Raw genomic sequence first — 24,113 nt, 5'->3', positions numbered from 1 at the left:
CGGCACGGAACGTCTCGTCGTAGTGGACCATTTCTCCCGCTACCTTCACGCCCCGGTGCTGCGGTCCACAACGACAAGTGCGGTCATCAAGGCACTGTCTGCGGTATTTGCCATCCATGGAGTTCCGCAAACCGTCGTTTCAGACAACGGGCCACAGTTTGCGAGTGCGGAGTTCGAAGCGTTTGCTGCAAAAAGCAAGTTCACCCACCGCACCAGCAGTCCCCGCTTTTCCCAGAGCAACGGCGAAGCAGAGCGGGCGGTCAGAACTGTAAAGCGTCTCCTCGAATCCAACCAGCATCCGGACGAAGCCTTGCTGGCATACCGCTCTACACCTCTCGCAAATGGCTTCTCTCCAGCAGAGCTACTCTTTGGACGCCGACTGCGAACGAACCTCCCAGTATCCGACACGGCACTCACCCCGAGCTGGCCCGATCTCCCAGCACTTCAGCAGTGGGAGGCCAAGAGTAAAGAGCAACAGTGTGCAACATTCAATGCCGCTCGCCGTACGCAAGAGCTCCCGGTCCTACAGCAAGGGACATCTGTCTGGGTGTCCGACCTCAAGGCTGAGGCAGTAGTAGCTGATCGCCGGTCTGATCAGTCGTACCTTGTCAGCACGGCTGACCTGTCGCGCTACCGCAGGAATCGACGCCACCTGGCCATGCTGCCCAGCGCAATGCCGCGCCAAACTCCTCAGCCGGAGGAACGTGTACCTGAGCCGAGGATGGTCGAAGTTGAGCGGGACAACCAGGGCCCAACCGAGCCCCAGCCAACCCTGCGGCGATCCAGCCGCGTAAGCCAACCAACCGTTCGGCTTGACTTGTAACAATCTTACCCACAATCCTGACTATTGATAGTCTCTTCTATTCTACTGTCGTGCATTAGTCCCTCCTCACTCTTCTATGTAGCTGTGCCTCTGCTCTCAAGAAAAAGGGAGATGTTGTGGTTTGCAATCAACAACCACTGATATACAATCTGTATTGTTTTACGCACGCGACCTGTCAACCGCGTGCTTCCGCCTGTGTTGTGGTTTGTTAGCTAAGTGAACAATCAATCTAGCGTACAATGAATCCCGTACGATTTGAACTGCCCTGTACATAGTTATTGCATGTAGCTTGCTGTTATGTTCCGGAGTCTTCTGGATTTATCACCTCGTGTTCTTGTAAATAAAGTCAGTTGCGATCTGAGTGATCTCGAGAGTAGACTGGAGTTTTAGGTGCGTTCTCGGAACGCAACAGTACTCTTATCGTCGCGTACCACCGGAAAGTGCGGCAGATACCATTGGTCCTCTCCGTCAGCTTGCTCAGTAGGTACCATGCTGACGTAGCCTTTCTCAATATGACTGTTCATGACCTCGTGATACTGCTTCTTCACTGCTGGTCGCTTGTCCAGTGCTTTCTCCAAGGACCTCAACCGCTGCTCAGCCATGATGCGGTTGGAGGTCAGCTGAGGCTGTGACTGGCTGCTCGCCCATGGAATGGACATCGTGTAGCGCCCGTCTTCATACCGCACAGTGTCGTTGGTGTGTAACTCGGCCTGGCGATCAGCTGGCGATGGCGTCTCGACATTGGATGCTGCCGCTTCGGTGCCCACCTTTTCTGTCTCCCAGAACTTGTGAACGATCTCATCGAGCTTACTTTCTTCTTGTACGCCAGCCTCAGTGCACAGGGCGATGCAGGTATGTTGCAGTGCAGTACTGTTGTTCCCCAAGGGGCCGAAACACACCCAACCGAGTGGTGTGCGCCGGGCAATCAGTCCGCTCTCTGAGTGGCCGCTGCGCTCCTCCAGTGACGTGTGCAGCTCTGCTGCATTCAGACCGATCAGAATGCCCACTGTTGGAGACGGCAACGGCTGGAATTCGATGTTTCCTGCCCACGTGCCGCTGTTCTGGGCCCAGTCCACCGTACTCATTGGCGTTACAGCTGGCAGCACCCACGCACTAAACTGGGCCAGTCTGCCGTCTTGAGTCTGGACACCGACATTGATGTGCGGTCGGGTACCACTAACTGTCTTCCCTCCGAGTACTGTGGTCTGCAATGACTCTTGAGGACCCGTAAGTCCAAGCTCCTGGGCCACAGACTCGGTGACGTAACTCGTTGATGACGCTGAGTCGAGCAGGGCGGTCACCTGCATCTGGCGGTCCTTGTTGACTAGTGTGGCAGACACGGTCATGAACGCCATTCCACCGGACGCGCGTAGAGTCGCAGCTGGCTCTTGCAGGATGTGCAGTGCCGCACCTGCTGACGGCACGCTGGCTGTTGGCGATGCTGTGTGCTGCCTGGCTGCCTGTGTCGAACTGCTGACCGCTGTGTGTCTGGCCTTGGCGTCAGTAGTAGAGATATTAATGTGTGGCTTGTCCGATTTCCAAACATGTAACAAACTGTTATGTTTTCGTCCACACGCATCACATGGCTTAGCAGAGCAGTCATTTGAACGATGCCCTGTCTGTAGGCAATTCGTACAAACGCTGTACAGGGGCTTGACCGCTCCCCACCTCTCGCGCACCGACATCTTGCGCAGCTCAGCACATACAGCAAGGGCATGATGCCCCTGGCACACCGGGCACACCGTTGTTCGTGGCTCTGGTGCCGAGGCCGACGTTGTTCTGCTGCTAGCTGCTGGAACGGTGGCCATGGTGTGGTGGCCTTGCGTACGCCCTGTAGCCGCTTTCTCCGGCTTTTTGACCGTCAGGACGTCCCCAATGCGAGCATCGACCTGGCGCATGCGATGCACTCTATCCAGCAGCCATCTGGACAGATCATCCACGTTACCAGTGGCGTCGTCATAACGCTCAATGTAGCGCAGCAGAAGGTTGCGGGGCAGTTTCTGTGTTACCGTTACGTACATCTCTCTTCCCGGCATGATGTGGCCCGCCTGCATGTTTAGCAGCACGTTGCGGAGCTTGATGGCGAGCGTCTGCAGAGCGGTGGTGTCTTTGTCGTGCTGAATGCGTGGCAGTGCATACAGCTCTTTCTGCTGGCGCTCGAGCTCGCGCTGGCTGCCACCATACCACGCATCCAGCTCAGCCATTGCGGACTGGTACGCACCCTCGCCGTCCAGCAAGTCCGCTATCAGATCTTCTGCTGCTCCACCGGCTACTGCTTCGCGAAGACGAGCCATCTTGTAGTGGTCGGACACATATGGGTCCTCGTCCACCAGACGCAAAAAACGCTGCTGCCACTTCATGTAGCTGCTCTCTTCCCCATTAAACTTTGGCAGCTCCAACGGTTTTATTTGTGCCTGGCGAATGCCCTGGCGCCAACCGTCTGGTATGCCGTCTGCCCATTTCTGCACGCGGGCCATGTCGGGTGGGAGCGTCTGATGTTCGACGATTCGACGAGGCTGTGGTCTGTACGTCTGCTGCGGTTGTGACTGTTGTGGTGGCGGCTGTGGCATGCTCAGTGCACCCGCAACGGTTACAGGTAGCTGATTGAGCACTGGTTGCTGCCGCACTAGGTACGAGGCAGCTGCTACTGGTTGGTGCACTGAAGCGTGGTGATGGTGCACGGCTCGCTTTCCGTGCTGCACTGCCATTGTGTGCTGCACTGCAGCTCCTGGATGCCGCACAGCTGAGTGCCAGATTGGCCTTGGCTGCTGAGCCTGACTGAATGACACTGCGGAATCGTCGGAGGCCTCAGACGTGCCAGCTGACTGCCTTGCGGCTAACGTTCTCCAGTCCATGTTCCGCGCGCCATCCACTGCTGCTGTATGGTCAGTCAGGCTATCATATCCCCGGGTTTCGGCACCAGCTTGCACTGGTGGCTTGACAACACGACCCTGGTCCACACAACTCAATGATACGCACTTTGCGGCCGGGACGACACGAGTGTTGCCACATCTTTGCAAGGCATCGTCAAACTTGGCAAGTGCCTCCGCAGTCAAGCCATGCCCTCGCCGCCTCGGGGAACTCCTCTGGGACAGCTGCTCCGTTTTTATTGCTTCCTCTAACGCCAACTTTTTGGCCCAAATGTCCTTGCGGAGTTCAATCTCCCTTTTCTTTACATCTAACTCCATGGTGGCGAGCTCCTCCGCCGCTTCCAGCTCTGTAGCTTTCAGTTCGACCTTGAGCTGGGAACCGCTACTGGCCCTGGACGGGACAGCGGACACCGAGCTCCTTTTATCCGCAGCCACGGCGAGTTCGGGCTCCTCGTGTCCATATCTCAATGGTGGCACACCCTTGGTTGTGCGTTGGCTCGTACGCGGAGCTGACGCCGAGGACATGATGCTAACTTTACGTTCCACAGCACTATAACTTTACTACAATGTCTACATACTACTACACTCTACAGAACAAGCTCAGTCCGAGATCCGGCTCGAAGGACCAGTTGTTTAGGACTCTTTCCCTTTCGGTGAAGACTGTATTAAATTCTAATTGTTCGAACTCTGGTGTAGTGAACTGACACTCGGAAAACAACATGCAGACATGGAACACAACTAAAAATGCAGAGAATGAAACCCGGAAAACGCAAAGGCAAACAACAACCACAACTGTCACTAATCTGGGCAAGAAGCTAACCACCATTCTCTCAAACTTGACCAACTCTCTCTCTCAAATCGCTGTCCTCAGCGAAACGTGCTCGCGTGCGTGCATTGGCTTACGTGTAGTCTACGTGTACATCAGTGTGCGTGCATGCATATCGAAGTGTACGAGTAGAAAAGAAGAATGATCATATCATGCGCGCATGATGCATCGATGAGTCATACCACCACGTAACCATGGATATAAATAATGGCGACGCGATGGCGACAGCAAAGTTCCGCGTACAAAAGCGCAGGTGCAACAAGGAAAAATCAGAGTGCAGAACAAACAGAAATTCAAATCGAAAGGAGATAAATATTGTGGAGATGAAGCAAATCAGTTTGGTCTGTCAGAGGGTGCTTGCGCCCAGAGACAGGGTGACAGCAAACCCTGTCAGAGAGAGTCAGTGTACAGAATAGGAATACATAGAACGCAGCACGCAATGGAGTTGCTGTGGAGAGCGAGAATGCAAGCAACAACGTAAGTATTATCTATGCAAGTGATTATATCGGCGTATCCGACAAACACGCACAACAAACACTGTATTGTAACAACACACTCGTAAATGATGTTATCCCAACAACACTCATTCTATTTCAGCGCAGTGTCCTGTCCAATCACACTCAAAATCACACTCGTAAATCTCGCACACTCCCTCCTTGACAATATGACAACTGACACTCATAAATCTCGCACACTGCCCTTGCAGCATGTGACAGTTCTGTACACAAATCGTAACTACAATACACTAATAGTATCAACGTGCAACATGTGACATGTGATAGTTCTGTACAATGTACATAGTCATGTACATTATAGTTTTTTTCGTACATTTCAGCGGTTGTTTTTGTTTGCACAGTGGTTTTCAGCAATGTACGTCTCACTTCCTTGATACGTTTCAATAGCACAATTTGGTGTCGGCGTATAAGCCCATGCCCGCGTATAAGCCCATGTTCTTGTTTAAGCCCACCGAAATGTCCTTGTGAAACAGATACGCCCATGGGCTTATCGATTCTACGGTACAATACAGTACAACTGCATGCAACATGTTTGTTGTGTGTTTACCGGAGGTATGCACCCAGTGTGTTGAGAGTGCTCAATACTACAGTGGAGGCAGAGTGTATTGCACAATACCACAGCGGAGGAAGAGAGTGTTACACAGCGCAGCAGTAGAACTACAACTGTACAAGGCAGAGAGTGCAGCAATGGAACTGCAAGGCTAGTTGGTTGACACTCTGAGCTTTATGTTCATTACCGTGCAACCATCAAGCAATCTATTATAAGGATGCTGTTGCCGTTCATGCCAGTATAATGCAAGATAAAAGGTGGAGGTGTTCAGTGGTTTGGAGGTGTGGTGCTTTACCAGATCTTCAGTGCTGCTAAATTGTCCGAAAACTTGCACTCGGTCTGAAATCCGATCATACAGAATCTCTCTCTCTCTCTCTCTCTCTCTCTCTCTCTCTCTCTCTCTCTCTCTTTCTCGCCTTCAGAAATGATTGCGTCAATGGTGGACGACATATACGGCAACGACTACCCAGAGCTTCTGGAGGAAATGGAGCAGCCAGCCATCACCATTGCAGTGGAGGATCAAGACACGTTCATGGCAGAAACACAGCCAGCTGACAGCAACGCCGGTGAAGAAGAAGCTTCCAGGCACGAGTCACCAGCGCACGAAGAAGTCCCGGAAGACGGCGCGAGGATTTTCGGCGACCAGGAAGTGGCGCAGCTGAACCCTGAAGAGGAGGTGCGCATAGATGGAGATGCAGCAGAAGAGGCAGAGGCGGACGGCGCTGGGAACGAAGACAATGACAACATTGCGGAAGATGACGAAGAAGACGACGACGCTCCTGCTGACGATGCGGGCGTCTTCCAAGCATAGTCTGCGGCCTGTTCTGCGATGTTATCATCGATCTTCTAGTGACATCATGGTCATGTTGATTGCATCATGGCCATGCTGATGACATCATGCTTCTACGAGTGACATCATGGTACTTCTAGTGACATCATTGCCATGCTGATGACATCATGTTTCTTGAAAAGCATGATGACAGTGACGAATTCATCCAGCTGTGTACATGGTTCACAGGTGGCTCGAATCAGCATGGCTTGTTTTCCAACAAAAACGCAGTTATGTAACTAAATATACTCATTAGTGTGACATCATCGTGATATCATTGTGATTATCAAAATGATAATCACGATGATGTGATATTATTGTGACATCATATTGTGACATCATGTGACATCGTTTTTTCTTGATCATTACGTTATCATGCTTACAAGAGACATTAATAATAATAATAACTATATCATATTATTATGTGTGATGAGCTGTGTTTGAGTGTGTTGCATCATATAGTTTGCCATGTAGATCTACATTGCACACTGGTTCATGGAGTGATGGAGCATGCAGTGCTGTTTACAACAGTGATTTTGGACGCCATCGAATCAGGACAAGGGATCAGCTAACGCGACGCTGACTTGAAGGACTCTGCCGTGAAGTGGCCAGCTCACATAGCGAGCAAGCATGTGATCGCAATGTCGTGCCTGCTGTGTGCGGAGATGGAGGTCACACGGCCGGCCGGGCTTTCGGTGCCGGCGAGTCTTGGAAGTCGGAACTCCTAGCTCGGATACCTGTGACTGATCGAAGTGCAATGCTAGTGTGCCCGTTACACGACTGTACATGATTCAACCAAAGGCCATAATAGTTATAACAACTTCATATACAAAAAATTCATTATAGTATCCTGCCCGTGACACACATGTATGTGCGTCCTCAATGAGGATAGTTTGTACATAATAATTATGACATAAACGTATCACTGTTCTAGACTTTTTTTCTTTTCTTTTTTTACCCTTTTCAGTTCCTCAGACTGATGAACGTTCTGGAATTTGTTTTTGCATACGCCGGTCTGGCCAAATTGAAAGTCCTACCTCAGTAATAATTAATAGGTGACGAGGAGACAATAACTTTATTAATTAAGGCGATAAATAGTATAAGTGAAGCTGACATTACGAAATGATGAATGAGAATACATGTCTCAAAATTGATGAAAATCGATTTGGAACATCAATTTTGATACATGTATTCTCATTCACCATTTCGTAAAGTCCGCTTCGCTTATACTATTTATTGCCTCAGTAATAATTATTGCGAGTAGCAGGAGTTGATTGCATTATATGTGCATGCAATGTATACCTGACTGCTAGCTCAGGCATATGAACTGCCTAGGCCGTAGACTAGTAGAGGGTACGAAGTACCATTACTTCACTGATCTGAAGAAAAAAATTGGCTGTCACCACCAGGACTCGAACTTGGGACCCTCGCTTGAGGCCAGCGATACTCTAACCGCTGAGCTATGATGATGTAGTCGTCATCCCAGCACTTTTTTTACTTTTGCAAGATTGCATGTACAGTGCCGTTCAATGAAATCCGGTGGCCGCATGACTCAAGTTTGCGCCTTGCACCATTTTGCAGCCGTCTCAGTGTGTAGGGCTGCGCAACACTCTTAGCATACTTGAGTGACTCGATCGGATTTCCTTGAGCAGTATTGTACATTACCTAACCCCGTGGAGTTACTCAATCTCCAGATAGCTACCCCGATATAAGCCCATTGCGCAATGACGTAATTTGTACCATAAACGCCCAAAACACCCACTTGGGCATGGTCGTCTGGGGTAGGGTCCGGCGGATTCTGCCGGCAGAAAAATTGGCAGAATTCGGTACTTTTTCTGGTAAGTTTCATGCATGTTTGGTATGTGGATAAAAAAGTGGAGCAGAATTCGAGGAATTGCCCGCCATCAGGTTTGTATGGCTCTGCCAATTTCACTGCTTTTCGAGCAGAATCTGCCACCTTTTCAAGCAGAATCCGCCGGTCCCTAGTCTGGGGTGTTGAACAGTGCATTCCTGATCCCAGTGCACTCACATGCATTACTCATACCTTCCATATTTGGCAATACGCAATGGGCTTATTGTAGTTGTTCCCACCTTGGCAGCTAGCCCTTTCCCAAAGGTGCTCGCCCTTTTTGGCCCTTTTTGGAAAAGCCCGTTTCTTTCGCCCTTTATTGCGTTTTTTGGTGAATATCGCCCCTTTTGGAGCTTTTTTAGCTGAAAAAGTGCTAAAATCTGTTTGCTCATGCATGCGATCACAGTTTCCGAGTGCTCGATGGGCCTTGGCCGCTTTTGGGGGGGGGGGGGGGGGCAACACGTTGGTGAAGCTTGTACACAATGCTGTAAAAAGTGGGGTTTTTGAACTTTACTTCCTGTTTTGCCTTTCGTGGACCCATAAATGGAAGAGTGCGTATTCATTTCTCAGCTTGGGTTCATATCTGAACATGTATCATGGCAATGCTTCACTGAAAAAGAGCACTTTTTGCCTGTTTTCACTGACAAAAGAGCACTTTTCAGCATATTTTGAGGGACGCGGAAAAAAGCACTAAGTGCGAATTAAAAGAGCACCTTTGGGAAAGGGCTATTGGCAGCTCTCATCAGTGGAGCTCAGAGTCACAGTCCGAACCCTTGAATGGACCTCGAAGTTACCATGGTTACAGGCATATCGGTCTACAGTGGGCCACCCCGTGGGTGAGTTTTGTGGAAAATAAAATCGGATGTAGTGAAAGGGATTTTCCGTCATTGACCATTTGTGGTGGGTCTGATCTACTCACCTCCTACCGCTTTATATTAGGAGCTGCATAGTCAGACATGGACTCATGGCCATTGTTGATGTTCTACACCCTGAGGCTGTGTTTACATGAGGCGTTTCAACCCGGGTCAGATTTCAACCTGCCATGTACACAAAATGAACGGCGCGTTTACAGGACGCATTGCGCTTGACCCGGGTTGAAATCAACCATGGGCAAGAAAATGGTACTAACGTACTTCTCTGCGTATCTCGCGCCAGGTTTGAATAGCAGTGCACAGGCAAATTTCGCGCGAAAGTATTCAAGTGACCATACAGGACTCTAGAAGTGGACTTTTGGCGGCATATCAGTATTTGACCCGGGTCAACTGTATTCATGTAAACGCTCACCTATTTTGTCTATCGTACAGACCAGAGAGTAGTACAATATTGAAATACTCCCTGGTACAGACTTTCAACTCGGGCTGAACTCGACGCGGATTGAAAATTCTCATGTAAACACAGCCTGGGTGATAAACAACCCTGCTACAGTAAAACCTGTAATGGCTACCACTCGGATATGGCGACCACTCGGATATGGCGACCATTTTCCTTGTCATGGATGCATTCACACTCAAAAGTCAAAACAGCTCGGATAAGGCGACCACTCGCTCAACGTGACCCACTGAACCTGGATAAGAAGACCACCTGGCCACTGCGACCACTTTTTCGCGTCCCTTGAGTTGAGTGGTCGCCTTAGACAGGTTTCACTGTATGTATTTGCAGCAGGGAGTCGTACGGTATTTTACGACTCCCTGCTTTGCAGTAGTAGTATGATGGGACAAGTTGTACGTGTAGGAGTAGGATGCAAATTTTCTAGCTCCAACTTTGGCTGATTTTTTCTTGTTTTATACGGGTTCGCCATGCCCATGTCAACCAGGTCTAAAGAAAGCGGAGAAGATAGCTCTAGTACAACCCCGATTGCCCAAAGTGGTTCTCCAAGCACTGATATGGACGGTTCTGTTGACGTCACTCCTTTATTTGGCGAAAACGACTCTTCTGGATTCCAAATTGATGTGGCCTCGTCTAACTTGCCTGCTAACCGTAAGTGCTCATGCATGTGTCATGACCATAGATGCACAGCAGCGGCGTCAATGCCATCGTCCCCGCTGATTTTAACGGGCGACTTCAATGTCGACGTAAGCCGGCGCCAAGCCCCTCAGCTCGACAATTTACATCGCTTCTGCGACCAGTTCAATATCAGCAACAAGGTGCAGGACACTACCCGCATTGCCCCCCACGGCAGCAGAACAACACTGGATCTCGCCCTAGCTGTGGATGGAGCGATAACCTCCTGCACGGTTCTCCCTTGTACCATAAGCGACCACTTTGCGGTCGTGATTGACCTACCTTTCAAGTGCACTGTGGAACCTCCTGCTGTCAAGTGCGGTCGTAACCTAGCAAGGATCGATATGAACCGATTCGCTCATGACTTGCATCATTGTGACCTGGAGAATTTTTCAACCGCTCAGACTGTGGATGCCATGTGGTGTTCTTGGACTGACAAGATTGTTTCCGTTTTGGACGAGCACGCTCCTGTCCGAACGTATCGGCCTAAATCTTCCTCCCGCACGCCCTGTCCTTGGAAATTACCTGCCCTCCACGACGCTATTCTACTTCGCAACGCAGCACATCGTCGCTGGCGAGCCTCGCCGACTGACATGGATCTGCGAACTGTATTCACATCAGCACGAGCCGAGGCTAAGCGAATGTCCCGACGCCTCAGGGCCCAGTATTACAAGAATCTTCTCACACGGAGTCAGGCAAATGCGCGCCTCACTTGGAAGACAATAAACGAGCTCAGCGGCCGGACCAAAACTTCCACTCCACCCTCTGTCAGTATAGCAGCACTCAGCGAGCAATTCAGTGGAGTAGTCTCCGATCCAAGTAGACCTGTGCAGCTATCCTTACCTTGTGGTCCGTCACCACGGGAACCTTTGCGGGAATTCCAGGCCACTAGTGTTGAGGAGGTATTCACCTTTCTCGTGAGACTCGATGCTCGTAAAGCTGAGGGCAGCGACAGTATTCCGGCATTCATCCTGAAGCATTGTGCAGCAGCCCTCGCCCCGTCGCTATCCATATTAATTAATGCATCCCTTTCGTCTGGCATTGTGCCCGTCTCCCTGAAGATTGCAAATATTCGACCCCTATTTAAGTCTGGTGACAAGAACGCATCTCGCAATTACCGTCCCATATCTTTGCTGCCAATAGCATCGAAGATCTTGGAGAAGATAGTCCACAAACGCCTGTGTGACTTCTTACAAACCCATTCACTTTTGCCCGCCAATCAGTTTGCGTACCGGCCACAACACTCCACGGAAGATGCCTTGACCTTGGCCATGGACCGCTATCTGTCGTCAGCAGACCACCAGCTACATACTGGCGCAGTACTAGTGGACATGAGCAAGGCATTCGATAAAGTACGGCACCAGCTCATGATCCAAGATTTGTTTGCTTTGGGTGTATCTTCGACTGTTTTGCTTTGGTTTGCGAGCTACTTCACGGACCGTCGACAGAGAGTAGTTCTGGCGAGTGGAGAGTGCTCGGGCCTAACTGCATGCGAGTGTGGAGTCCCTCAGGGTAGTGTACTGGGTCCTTTGCTGTTTTCACTATATACCATGGACGTCCATAGCGTCACCAGCCCAGCACACTCCCAGCTGTTTGCGGATGACATCCTTCTCGACACCGCAAGCAGATCCGTAGCAACCCTAAATCAAGTCTTATCAGTTGCTGTGTCAAACTTGGCTGACTACCTACACGGGAAAGGCCTGGTTTTAAACCCTGACAAGACGCAGGTCTTAGCCATTGAGGCATCACGCCGTAGTACCCTGGAACTCAACGTTAACTGCAACGGGACGCCTCTCACCCAGACCACCACTGCTCGCTTTCTGGGCCTACAGATCGATTCCTGTCTTCGGTGGGACGCGCAGGTCTCCAGCATAGTACGTAAAACTTCCCAGAAGCTAACCACCCTGAGAACCATCCGCCCGTCGCTATCTGAACGCCAGTCGCTCCTCTTCTATTCTGCCCTTATACTTCCTGACATGCTTTATGGATCAAACGCGTTCTTCTCTGCCCTCACGGCTCAGCAGCGGCACCAGCTCACTGTCCTCGACAAGCGATGTGTTCGCTGCGTAGCCAATCTGCCCTTCCCGTCCCATACCACTCCTATATACACTCGCCTTTCCCTGACCCCTGTAATTGAACGTGCCAAATGCAAACTCCGTTTCCTTATGCACCGTGTCCACACCAGCAGCATCAGCCTTCTTCTGAAAGATAGAGTAGCCCTCCAACCTCCCAGTAACACCCGTGGCAATGACAATTGCAAATACGTTGTTCCGCTACCTCGGCGAACATCTGGCGACAGCCGACCATTGGTTTCCGCCGTGAAGCTTTGGAACACCCTGCCACAGGAACTCACGTCCGCTCGTCGTCCAACACCGTTTAAAAGATTGCTGAAAGTGTTTTTCTACGGTTAATATGGCCGAATAGCACCTCCCTCTGGCATAGGCCCTCATCTTCCTATTTCTCCCTGATTGTTACTTTGTTCGAACTTGACTTGTAATTACCGGTACAAATACTTCCTTTTGACTGTTTTCTCATTTTCGCAAGTGAAGCTTTATCGAGCCACACTTTTTATTCTATCGCCATCATAATATTGGGCATCAATGCCCGTTTGGTTTGCGATGTAAAATAAAACTTCAAACAAAAAAAAGTACTCTGACAGTCTGGGTGCGATCTTCACAGTAGACTGTACGCTCACACGACAGCTAGCTAACTATAAAATGTAGCGCACCAAGCACCTATCGAGATGCGTACAAACTAGGTAGTACAAACCGTCCACATCGCGATACCGGTATCGTACCTGGCGTTCTATTTTCAAAAAAAGAAAAAAAAGAGAGGAAGAGAAAACGAAGGAAAGTGGGAGAATTGTCGTCTTGAGTAGAGCAGCAGGCGTTCCCAGCACCTCTTTCAAAGACTCTCTTTGACAGTTTACTCTTTCTCGGGCTAAGCTCATACTAAGCATGTGTGAACATCTGGTTAATTTCGAGTCCCCGCAGCAAGCTGAAAAGTGAAGGGGAACGGCAGCCCCCCTTTCTTACCGTGAATGTAGACTGCTGTTTTGTAGTTGTTTTGGTTGAGTGGTGGTGTAGATCTATACTCGAGAGTACATGCCCACCGGCGTGCTTACGCAGTCTGGCCATATGGAATGCCATACGACTTGTTCGGACGACGGCGCTCACCTCATGATCTGAATGTTGGCTGCTCGTCGGGCGGCAGGAGTTGGAGCCAAGCTGACGCTCTCATCTACACTGTACGGCGGAGGAGGACAGTTTCCAACATTGTAAGTGCCAAAAGCTTTGCTCGAATGCTGATTTCCTAGTTTAAATTTCCTCCATCACTACACGATGTTGTTACTTGTAGTATGCTTGTCTTGTCTTCGGCTTCATGTAATGCTTATCATGATTACTGTTGATAATTTCGTCCAACACAACACGCACGCGCACGCATTTGTTCGAATTGAGGGTTCAGAGTGCACCGGTTCGTGCACCCAGGCAAAGAGACTTTGGAGGTCATAGTCCACCTGATCTGGTTCATGCCATGCACCAGGGCAGGGGTTGGCAGAAATACGTCGCGATTTTATCATTGCGGTTCCGAGGCTGGATCAGACTCGCCATGTCCACAGATCTACGTACCAAGATGACAGTCATAGTATTGACTAGTCTATTGTCAGTATTGTGTCCCAATGGACTGCTTCTACAGATATGACCAATCAACAATCTTGCAGAGTGTGCTGCGTGTGGCAGGGTGAAAACTCATTTGACTTGTATACCTTGATTTGACCTTTGCACTTGTAGTACAATGAACATCTACAAGTGGCAAGAACTCATAAACAAGAGAATGCAGCAGTAGTTTTTAGCTCATGTTATGGGTCAGTCCATGGCACGCTGTCTTCATCATTACGTAACTTGCCAGCATCATGCACACGCCCTGTCTCATGCACTCAAATAAAACCCACAGTCCCTCGTATCAGCACAAATGTCCATTGGTCGATTCGTTGTCGGCCATTCACACGACGTGTAAACACTTGCACGTGTGTGACCAAGATAACACTGGCAAACCGTGATCCAGTTCACACGGTGCTGGGAAAACTTTGCAACCGTCAATGTATCCATAGTGACCTCCTGAAAATGCCGGGAAATATAAAATTTGAATTTTTTACCTTGTTAAAGCACTGCATTTGCAGTACGCACTTTCAACAACCGACACTTTTCCTGGCGTGCAAAGATAATCGCGAGCAAAAGGGCCTCGGCCAAGATACAAAATCAGTTGCACGCGTGTGTCCAAGTTTATTGTATCCGAGCAAATATCCTTGGAAACGGTACGATAAAAGTAAGTTTGTCCGTCGTGTGAATGGCCTATTAGAGTACCGACGTGACATTAATGTTTTAAATTCTGGGTGCATGAATATCAATTCCATACAAAACGTTGATTGCCAGGCAGAGTTTTTAATTTCTCCAAACGGCCGAGAATTGACCAAGTTACGATACAGTCCTGTTGGGTGCGGAAGAACGGGAAAGGGAGGGGAGGGGGGGGGGGGGGGGTCAGCCTCCTAGCCGAGGCCATTTTGTTTATGCACAGTCGAGTCGCCTTGTATACATTGGTACGCTGTGCTTGGTGAAATCCTAGCCTGTTCGTTCTTCGGCGCGCGACAATGCTGTAGTTTGAAAATGTTTGAAATTCTTGATTTCATCGATCATCCTTGATTGACAAATGTAGGGTCCGTCGGTCAAAGGGTAAAATGGCAAGTTCAAGTGTGGTGTTTGATTTTGTTTACGCACTGTAGCTGCACAGTGCAATGAAGCCAGCTCGCCATATGCATGTCTGGCCCATAGAAAACGGATCCCAGTTGCATGATTCCTGTAGTCTTGTTTTATCATTAATTTTTAGTATTCGGATACTGAGACAATAATATTAATAAAATAGAAGAAATCACATGGAAACGAGTTATGAAGCAACTATCCACGACTGCAACAAGATGATAAGCTGTCAGAAAGTGCGATAACAGGGCACAGAACTGACATGCTACTGAGACATTCAACGACCTGAGACCTAGCTCTCACACACTTCCAGTGCTCAAACCAACAGCCTTCCAGCTTGGAAGGTTCGAGGACCAATGAGGGGAAGGTGAGCGCAGCAAAAATGTGCACAAGCTAAATCCCACGGCAACAAAGAATGCCGACTGTTACAGGACCATCACGGGACCAGTTAATAATAATTATGACAATGCGGTCTAACTACAATTCGAACTACAATTCAGGTTGTTGAATGTCTCAGTAACATGTCAGTTTTGTGCCCTATTATTGCACTTTCTGACAGCTTATCATCTTGTTACAGCCGTGGAAAGTTGCTTCATAACTCGTTTCCATGTGAATTCTTCTATTTAATTTTAATTTAACTAGGGAATTCCCAACAGGCGTCATCGCAGTCTTGTTGGTGGACTGTTGATAGTCGCAGTAGCAGATTTTATCACCAGTATTTCACTGGGGGAATTCCAGCAGTTTGTGTTCTGTACACAATTAGGCAGGACTATGACATGAAACTTGTCCAGTTTGAACAAGCCCTCCCCAAGACTTCTGAGCATATCGCACGCTGGCCAGGTCTTATCACCTTACTCCCCTCTCTCTATCTCTCTCTATCTCTACCTCTCTTTTCTCTCTCTCTCTCTCTCTCTCTCTCTCTCTCTCTCTCTCACTCACTCTCTCTCTCTCTCTATTTATGCAGTCCTTCCAAGCATGCATACTCCGGTCTGGCTATTGGCTGGTTTGCTCCAGTTGCTATGGCGGGTGGAAGCAGTGGAACAAGCAGCTACCCCCGTTCATACCCGCAAGCAGCAGACAAGTGTAGCAAGTGGCTTGCCAGGTAAGCCATCAGCACAATCAAATGGTTGTCACCTCGCACTGCTCTCTGCTGGTGATGCGTCTGTTGATGCATGCACACACGCGCGCACACATACTTTTGCAGTATTACTATACATACACGCACACACGTACACTCATACATACATACATACATACACACACACACACGCGCGCGTGCGTGCGTGCACGTGAAAATAAGAGAGGAACTTTTATACGCTCCGCCATCACCAATCTCATTGATGAAGTAAAAAAGTTTTGCTGAAGAAATCTTGAGTCTTCTTGCATCCCCATTTGTAAAAAAAAGAAAGATCTTTGTGGACAAACCCGCTTCCGAAGCATGCAAGTCTGAGTGTGTTCCTTTATTTTACGTGTTGGCACGTGGCCATCGTCAGGCAAGGGAATTGTTGTCACAAAATAACATGCACTGAAACCTATTCAAGGGACCTTCAAAACCTGGTCTCTGTTACCATGGTTACCAGGTGGTCTCCGTATCCAGGGTTATTTGGCTGGAAATAGCATTCCTTGGTGCTGGTTTCAGTGTTCTTCTAGGGCAGGTGGTCGCCTTATCCGATTGGTCGCCTTGACAGGGTCTACTGCACTTCAACAGAACAATCGAGCCCATCAAGCCAAAAGTCAGATCAGATTTGACTTGTGGTTTTGCGAAGTAGACCAGAGACGTGTCTAGTCAAGCAGGATGCAATTTAACTCACCCTGAAAGCAGAGGAGCCCGCTTTCAATAGACCTGACCGCTATCCAACATAACTGTACCCGCCAGCTGAACGTAAAATCGCGGCCGGAGCCGGTCCCCTTTTAGGGGAGTGCACGGCCGCATATGTGTAGGATGGCCGGTGCATGTCGTCCGGGGTCATTACATGCATGCTGAACCTAGGTCGAACTTTTTAGGGGGGGGGGGGGGGGTGCACGTGCCCCATGCGGACTATGCGCCTGTAAAAGGATTTCGAAACTATTTAAACAATTCCAAATCAAGCGTATAGGGCCACCACTCGTTCGTTTGCACTTACGGGGATACAGTCAGACCTCGCATAACCACACTCATCCGTTTTCCAGAAAAAATCCGGATGTGCGAGGGAACCGGATAATCGAACACACATGCTGTAGGTATTCATGGCACATGCTGTAAATCGGTAACCAACGATTTTCTTCCGGATGGCGAGGGATCCGGATAAACGAGGACCGGACAAGCGAAGTCTGACTGTATGCAGTGGTCGTGCTATTGTGGATTGCCCGTGTTGTCACCATGTGCCTTGTGTTCTCTGTGATCACACAGTTGTCTTTCTGGTCAAGACCTTCGCAGTTCTTCTCACCGATGTGAACGCTTCTGTGACGATGGAGTGCGCTTATCGTTACCAACCCGACGCCAGCGTCGAGTGGAAAGTTCCAGTGGATATCAAGTCTCCCTACTGGACACAAGAACGTATATGGATGATGGTAAGGTTTGCCCATGTTAAGGTGGCTGGGGCGGTACACCTTTTGCGGGAAAATTTTGACTACATTTTTGAGTTTACCGGCAAGGTGGAGATGAAATTTGAAAATGTTTTCGATGAATCTCTGGAGAAGAGCCTTCTCTAGCCTCCTATAGTTTTTTTAAGAACTTTTGGACAAAACTTGAAAACGTTTTATGAAATGTCCGTGGAAATATAACACGGACCTTTTATAAAACTTTTTCAAATTATGTCCAAAAGTAAAAATAAAACTATAGGAGGCTAGAGAAGGTTCTTCTCCAGAGATTCACCGAAAAACTTTTTCAAGCTTCATCTCCACCTTGCCGGTAAAAAAAGTTGTCAAAATGTAGTCAAAATTTAAAGGCGAACAGAACTGCAATCAGTGAGCACCATCAGGCCCCGATTTCCGCTTCATTTGGCGTGAGAGAAACTATAATTATTACAATGCCAAACACCGTTTCCGTTCTCCTTGTCAGTTTTGTGCTAGATTCTACACGTCTGGCTGTTCAAAATCTGGTCTAGTCGGCGGACTCTAACGCATAACTTGCGCCCCAACGGTTTCCAGGTTTTCAATTTAATATGATTTCCTTGTCTGACCATCTGAGTTGCAACACCGTTCGCTGCTGTCTCTTTATCTTCTCGTGTCGATCTGCGCGCAGGATATCTCCGGAGCAATGACGCGTGCCGTTCAAGCCCAGCTGACGATAGAGCGTGTCCAGAGGGAAGACGCCGGTAATTACAGGTGCGTTGTGACCGCCGGGTCCAAGTCTGCAGAGCGCGTCTCCGTGGCAACTGCGATAGTGCAGCTGCAGGTAAGGCCTGAACAGCCCGAAGATATAGGCAGCACTGTGCAGTCGAGGAGGCATGCCTCTCCACCGCCATCACCCCCTGCCGTTTCTATGGGCAGCATCATGAAATGGAGCAAGCCTGTCTCTATTCCTTCACTCCCCTCTGCCGTTTCCCCGTGGACTGCGTCTCCCCCGCCATCGCCCGTTGTTGTCACCAACAGCAGCAGGCGGCCGGGGTCGGAGGAGAAGTCAAAGAGTTCGCTCTCGCCCGCCTACGCCGGCTTGGTGGCGGTGATGTGCGTGCCGCTGGTCCTGTTGGCTGGGGGTCTGCTGGTGCGCTGTTGCCGATCCCGGGCACGCTCAGCTGCCCGCGACATCATTCCCATCACCATCGGGTGTAAGTGTATCAGACTGTTTTAAAACACTGACTATCGTAATGTCGCGTATAAAAGCAGGTGCTTGCGGCCGTATAAGCCGGGGTTCAAACCATGCTTTTATTCAAGTTACGCTTCTATTCAAAACATGCTTCTACGTCAGCATCATCAGTCTACACTGTGCACGTGCATACATGTACTGCCGGCATGCCATGCATATACTTACACAATATCAAGAGTACATGAAAGCCAGAGTGTGCAGCTCGGATGGGTTGCTGTCACGGCGAAATTCCGTGATTACATCATTTTAGTGATGTAGTGCGTACAAGCAGGATTCAAGCAGGTCTCTTTCTGCACAACTGCAGCTCAGTTGTACGCACTACGCCATTTCCCGCCTCAGATCTGCACCAAATATGATGTAATCACGGAATTCCGCCGTGACAGACACCCATAGCAGAGTAGACCCCAAGCTGCACACTCTGGTTTTCATGTACTCTTGACAATATACTTTGCAGAGAGCGGCTTCTACTGTGGAAATACAAGTTTTCGTTCACGAAATCTTTCGTTATTTCACTCCACCAGCCGGCTTGTTACATACAGTCAGACCTCGCTTATCCGGTCCTCGTTTATCCGGATCCCTCGTTTATCCGGATCCCTCGTTTATCCGGATCCCTCGCCATCCGGAAGAAAATAGCTGGTTACAAATGTACAGCATATGCCATGCATACATACAGTATGTGTGTTCGATTACAGTGAAACCTGTCTAAGGCGACCCCTCAAGGGACGAGAAAAAGTGGTCGCCGTGGCCAGGTGGTCTTCTTATCCAGGTTCAGTGGGTCACGAGACCATATCCACATGTGATACATCATTTTGATCAGTGCATCACAGTGCACACGCCTATGCTACTCTAGCACGACTCATGTGCCTGGGGTCCGCAGACCTGTCAAATTTCGTGCATGCACCATGTGCATCTACACTTCCTGCACTGATGTGTAGATCTACCGTGCCTGGTGCACCATGCAATGCGTACATTTACATGACTAGCACTGTGCAGCGCGGTCGCGGGTGGGTGGTCGTCGGTCGCGTTGAGCGAGTGGTCGCCTTATCCGAGGTGTTTTGAATGTGAATGCGTCCGTGACAAGGAAAAGTGGTCGCCATGGTTGAGTGGTCGCCATGGTTGAGTGGTCGCCATGGTTGAGTGGTCGCCATGGTTGAGTGGTCGCCATGGTTGAGTGGTCGCCATGGTTGAGTGGTCGCCATGGTTGAGTGGTCGCCATGGTTGAGTGGTCGCCATGGTTGAGTGGTCGCCATATCCGAGTGGCCGCCATTACAGGTGTTTACTGTATCCGGCTCCCTCGCCCACCCGGATATTTTTGTGGAAAACAGATGTGTGCGGTTATGCGAGGTCTGACTGTACTAAATTTCGTTTTTGGTCGATGTATGTCACCCGAACGTTCAGAAGAAAAACTTTAGTTTGGTACAAACTTTAGTTATTTCGCGCCCCTAACGAATATAGCGAAAGTTAATTCCAAACGAAAATTTGTACTCATACAGTATTCAAATCGTGCTTCTGTGTCATGGTGCACTTTGAAAATTCGGCCTCTATTCGAGTCATGCTTCTATACAGGTCATGCTTTTATACGCGACACTACAGGTATTCGGTATAATTATCTCCCTCTATTTATAATCCCCCCTTACTCAATGCTACCAATCAGTGACAGTTATCCGCTAAGGATTGTCACAAAGCAACCCTCTGACATCTACCTTGACTATGTGTTACTCTGTCGGTATGTGCATGTGTGTGTGTGTGTGTGTGTGTGTGTGTGTGTGTGTGTGTGTGTGTGCGCGCGTGTGTATGTGTACATGTGTGTGTGTGTAAGTGTGCATGTGCATGTGTGTGTGCGTGTATATTTCGCGCCCGCAGTGTCCAACCACAGCTGCATCATCCGAACGGACAGCCAAAACTCCTACGTCAGCGGCCAACAGGCGTCCCTGTTCGGCGGCAGCACCGCGCCGCCCTGCAGCGTGACCTCCGACAGACCCAGCAGCTTGGTATTGCCTGGGATTGGCGCACACAGAACACCCAGCGCCAGGAGCGGCAGCGACCAAACGTATTGCACCATCGAGGAGCCCAGCTCATGCTTGGACAATGCCCCCGGGAATACCTATCAAGATAGCCCCAATCCGCCGTCGTCATCGTCGCATACCAGATCTTCACCCTGGCATGGTGCCGTTAGCGGCAGGCATCATCTCAAGGACTCCATACGTAGACGCATAGCCAGCATTGGCAGAGCCCTGGAGCTGCGACGGCACGCAACGGAGACCCCGCCGATGCTTACTAGTAACAGCGATGGCGGTGGCGGCAGCGGCGGTGGTGGTGGCAACAGCAGGGCGGGGCGCCTGTCCATTCTGGAGCGCTCGCAGCTCAACTGGTTCCACACGGACGTGATGGCAGCGACGACGAACGGCACCGCCAGCTCGGCATGGGGCCAGCTTGACCCGTTCCCCTCAACCACCGTCACCACCACCACGACATCCACGGAAGCTGCTGCTGCTACCGTCAGCAAACACCACCCACTGCCGTTGGATGTGTCAGAAGATGTGGAGGCTTTGCGATCACCTTCTCCACAGCCGACGCTCCTTGTCTATGAAATACCCATCGACGTTTTGCAGACCCCAAAAAGTAGTGGTGAGTGGGACGAAGTGGATCAAGTCGCGGCACTGGTTTACGGCAACGCTGAGGAGTTGCCGATAGGAGAGCCTCGCCTAGTTTAGCCTCGCTATGTGTGTGGTGAGGTTTCGGGAGACGCCACAAGCAGTGCAGACATGGTGCTGATGAACAACATGTGCGTGTGTGTGCAAGCTATGCCCATGCCCCGGGATAGTGTATGCACACCACCTGTGTGATCGCTCTACCATTAAGCATGTGTGCGTGTGTGTGAAGGTGTGTACAGGTGCAGTTGTGTGTGTGTGTGTGTGTATGTGTGTGTGCGTGTGTGTGCGTGTGTGTGTGTGTGTGTGCGTGTGTGTGTGTGAAGGTGTGTGTGCGTGCGTGTGTGTGAAGGTGTGCTTGTGTGTGTGAAGGTGTGTGTGCGTGTGTGTGTGTGTGTGTGTGTGTGTGTGTGTGAAGATGTGCGTGTGTGAAGGTGTGTGTGTGTTTGTGTGTTCTAGCTTGTACACGACAATGCTTGCCAAAGGAGCTCCGTGCATGAATCGACCACCGCACAGACACGCGCATCCTTCGGTAACCTCCCGCTCGACTCAAAGCAAGATGGCTCCCACACGAGCATCACCAACACCATTGCCACCGTCATGTTGTTGGTTAGACCATCATGGCTGGTGCTCGCAGTAGGGTGGCATTGCCCAAGGTGTACTGGCATTGCATGTACTGGGCCATGGTCAGTCTACCCATACTGCTCGCGCCTCGCAGGACATGTACTGCCATTTGCATGTACTGGGACATGGTCAGTTCATCCGCGCTGCTGTCACCACACAAGCACTGTCATTGCCTGTAGTGGCCCTGGGACCTGGTCAGTTCCCCCACACAGCTGTCACCTGGCACTTCTCTCGGCGTTGCTTGGTTAGTTAAGCACTAGTACTCCGGCCGGATCATGGCCATTGTGCATGGAGTGCACACGGGAATCTCAGCCAGCAGCTGAACTACCACTTGTAGTAGTAGCAGCGGTGGCGGCAGAAAGAACTCCGCTCAACACGCCGCGGTGGTGGCAGTGTTTACCTGTGAATGTTCGCATCCCCAATTGCCCAGGGTGTTTTAGCACGGTTTTGTCTCTGTGACCTTTGGTCTGGTGTCATCACCGGCTTCTGTCCACTCGTACTAGTACATGCCATGCTCAGTACGCTGCATAGTTGTACTATGGTACTGCATTACCAACGCTTCATGAAGTTTATGGCAAGCTGGTGTTTCAATATGGCATTTCTTTTCTTTTTCTTTCTTTTTAGAGATGTGTGTTCTTTGTCGATTTTGAGTGTCCATTCGTTCTTACCTTTGATGTGACCACGACCGCTGGCTAATACGCTGAAATGTTTTTTCTTCTAAATTCGCGCAAGAGATATTATTAGCGATGAGAATTCTTGCAGCTTCCAACACGGCACAGGGACAAGGATCAGAGTGGCAGACCCGCTCTCTTTCCCGATTGGGCTGCGTTCATCAAACCCACGCGCGTAGAGCAGTTTATTTTTAGATTTTTTAGATTTTAGAGCATGTAGTTTGCCCGTATATCTGGGAGTAGGATGTTTTAAACGTTTTTTTAGCCGCGATAATGCCCATGACCATAAGTCATGCATCAAAGTACGCTACAGCCAGTCAATACTGTACTAGTTATAGTTTTCTCTGTTTTCATGTGCGAGTTTATTTTGAGTTTACCAACAAGTATAGCTGCAGCAGAGTAATGTCCATATAATGATATGTTTCTCTTCCGAAAAAGAAATCGACAGGTGGTTTTGGGAGGAAGTCAGTCGGTCACTTCCACGGGCACTCCCTTGCATCAAGAGTACATGAAAACCAGTGTGTGCAGCTTTCGGTACTTTCGGTGCGTCTGTTTGTTCGGTGTATTGACATTTTAGGTGTGAAACAGACGCACCGAAAGTACCGAAAATAAAAGTACACCGAAAATTTGTGAAATTACAGTAATCATGGAATTGCGCCGTGACAGCAACCCATCCGAGCTGCACACTCTGGTTTTCATGTTCTCTTGCTTGCACACGTATACCTGGTGCGTTTCACGCGCGGCGGTAGTTATGTTTGGCGCTGACAGCGAGTCGGAGTGTACTTGCCCTACTGTACACCTCCGCAGAAAGCCGCGATGCACACACACACACTGTATGACATGTTCGGTGTAGCTTTAATTTCGGCAATTTTACCTGTCCTGCGGGAATTTGCGGAAAAACTCTCGAAAACTTGCGCAAGAAATTGCGGCAGAAAGTAACAAAAAATGCGACGAAAAGTGCGGAATGATGCAGAACTTGCCAGGAATTCGCGGAATTATTTGCAGAATATTGCGGATTTGGGCCAAATCACGAAAATTTGTTGCATCGTATATCTACTCGGGAGTCGTACTGTGCAAATAACCTACAGGATCGTGAAAATGCATAAAAATGTGAGATATAGTGCAGAAAACAACAAAAAAAAACGTGGGAAATCGCGGATTTTGCTGAAAATCGCGGGTTTGGGCCAAAATCGCGAAATTTGTTGCATCCGTGGAATCGCGATTTCCTGGAGGGACAGTTTTACGTAGAGAAACTAGGCAACTAAATTTAGATGACACCTACCGTAAAAGCAGAAATTTTCGGTGGTGTAATATTTTCGGTATTTTCCAAAATCGGCGGTGCAGTGGAGGGACAATTTTCTAT

General features: G+C 49.5%; 2 protein-coding genes across 2 annotated transcripts in view; both read left to right on the top strand.

The window, feature by feature from the left end:
- Positions 1-7,465, top strand: part of LOC135820805 (radial spoke head protein 3 homolog B-like) — a 30,024-nt gene extending 22,559 nt beyond the window's left edge. The window contains exon 10 of the mRNA XM_065333850.1: positions 6,007-7,465. Coding sequence (XP_065189922.1) covers positions 6,007-6,395 — 389 coding nt within the window. The 3' untranslated portion in view covers positions 6,396-7,465. The remainder of the gene's footprint in view (positions 1-6,006) is intronic.
- Positions 7,466-15,992: 8,527 nt separating this feature from the next.
- LOC135821532 (uncharacterized) lies at positions 15,993-21,760 on the top strand. Its single transcript, XM_065334529.1, has 4 exons — positions 15,993-16,119; positions 17,407-17,567; positions 18,241-18,766; positions 20,668-21,760. Exons 1-4 carry the CDS (start codon positions 15,993-15,995, stop codon positions 21,516-21,518), a joined length of 1,665 nt encoding a protein of 554 aa, XP_065190601.1. The 3' UTR covers positions 21,519-21,760.
- Positions 21,761-24,113: the final 2,353 nt, after the last annotated feature.

Source organism: Sycon ciliatum, chromosome 7 (assembly GCF_964019385.1).
Source record: "Sycon ciliatum chromosome 7, ocSycCili1.1, whole genome shotgun sequence".
NCBI classification, from domain to species: Eukaryota; Metazoa; Porifera; class Calcarea; order Leucosolenida; family Sycettidae; genus Sycon; species Sycon ciliatum.
Note: the sequence above shows the minus strand (reverse complement) of the source record. Positions and strands in the feature narration are given on the sequence as shown.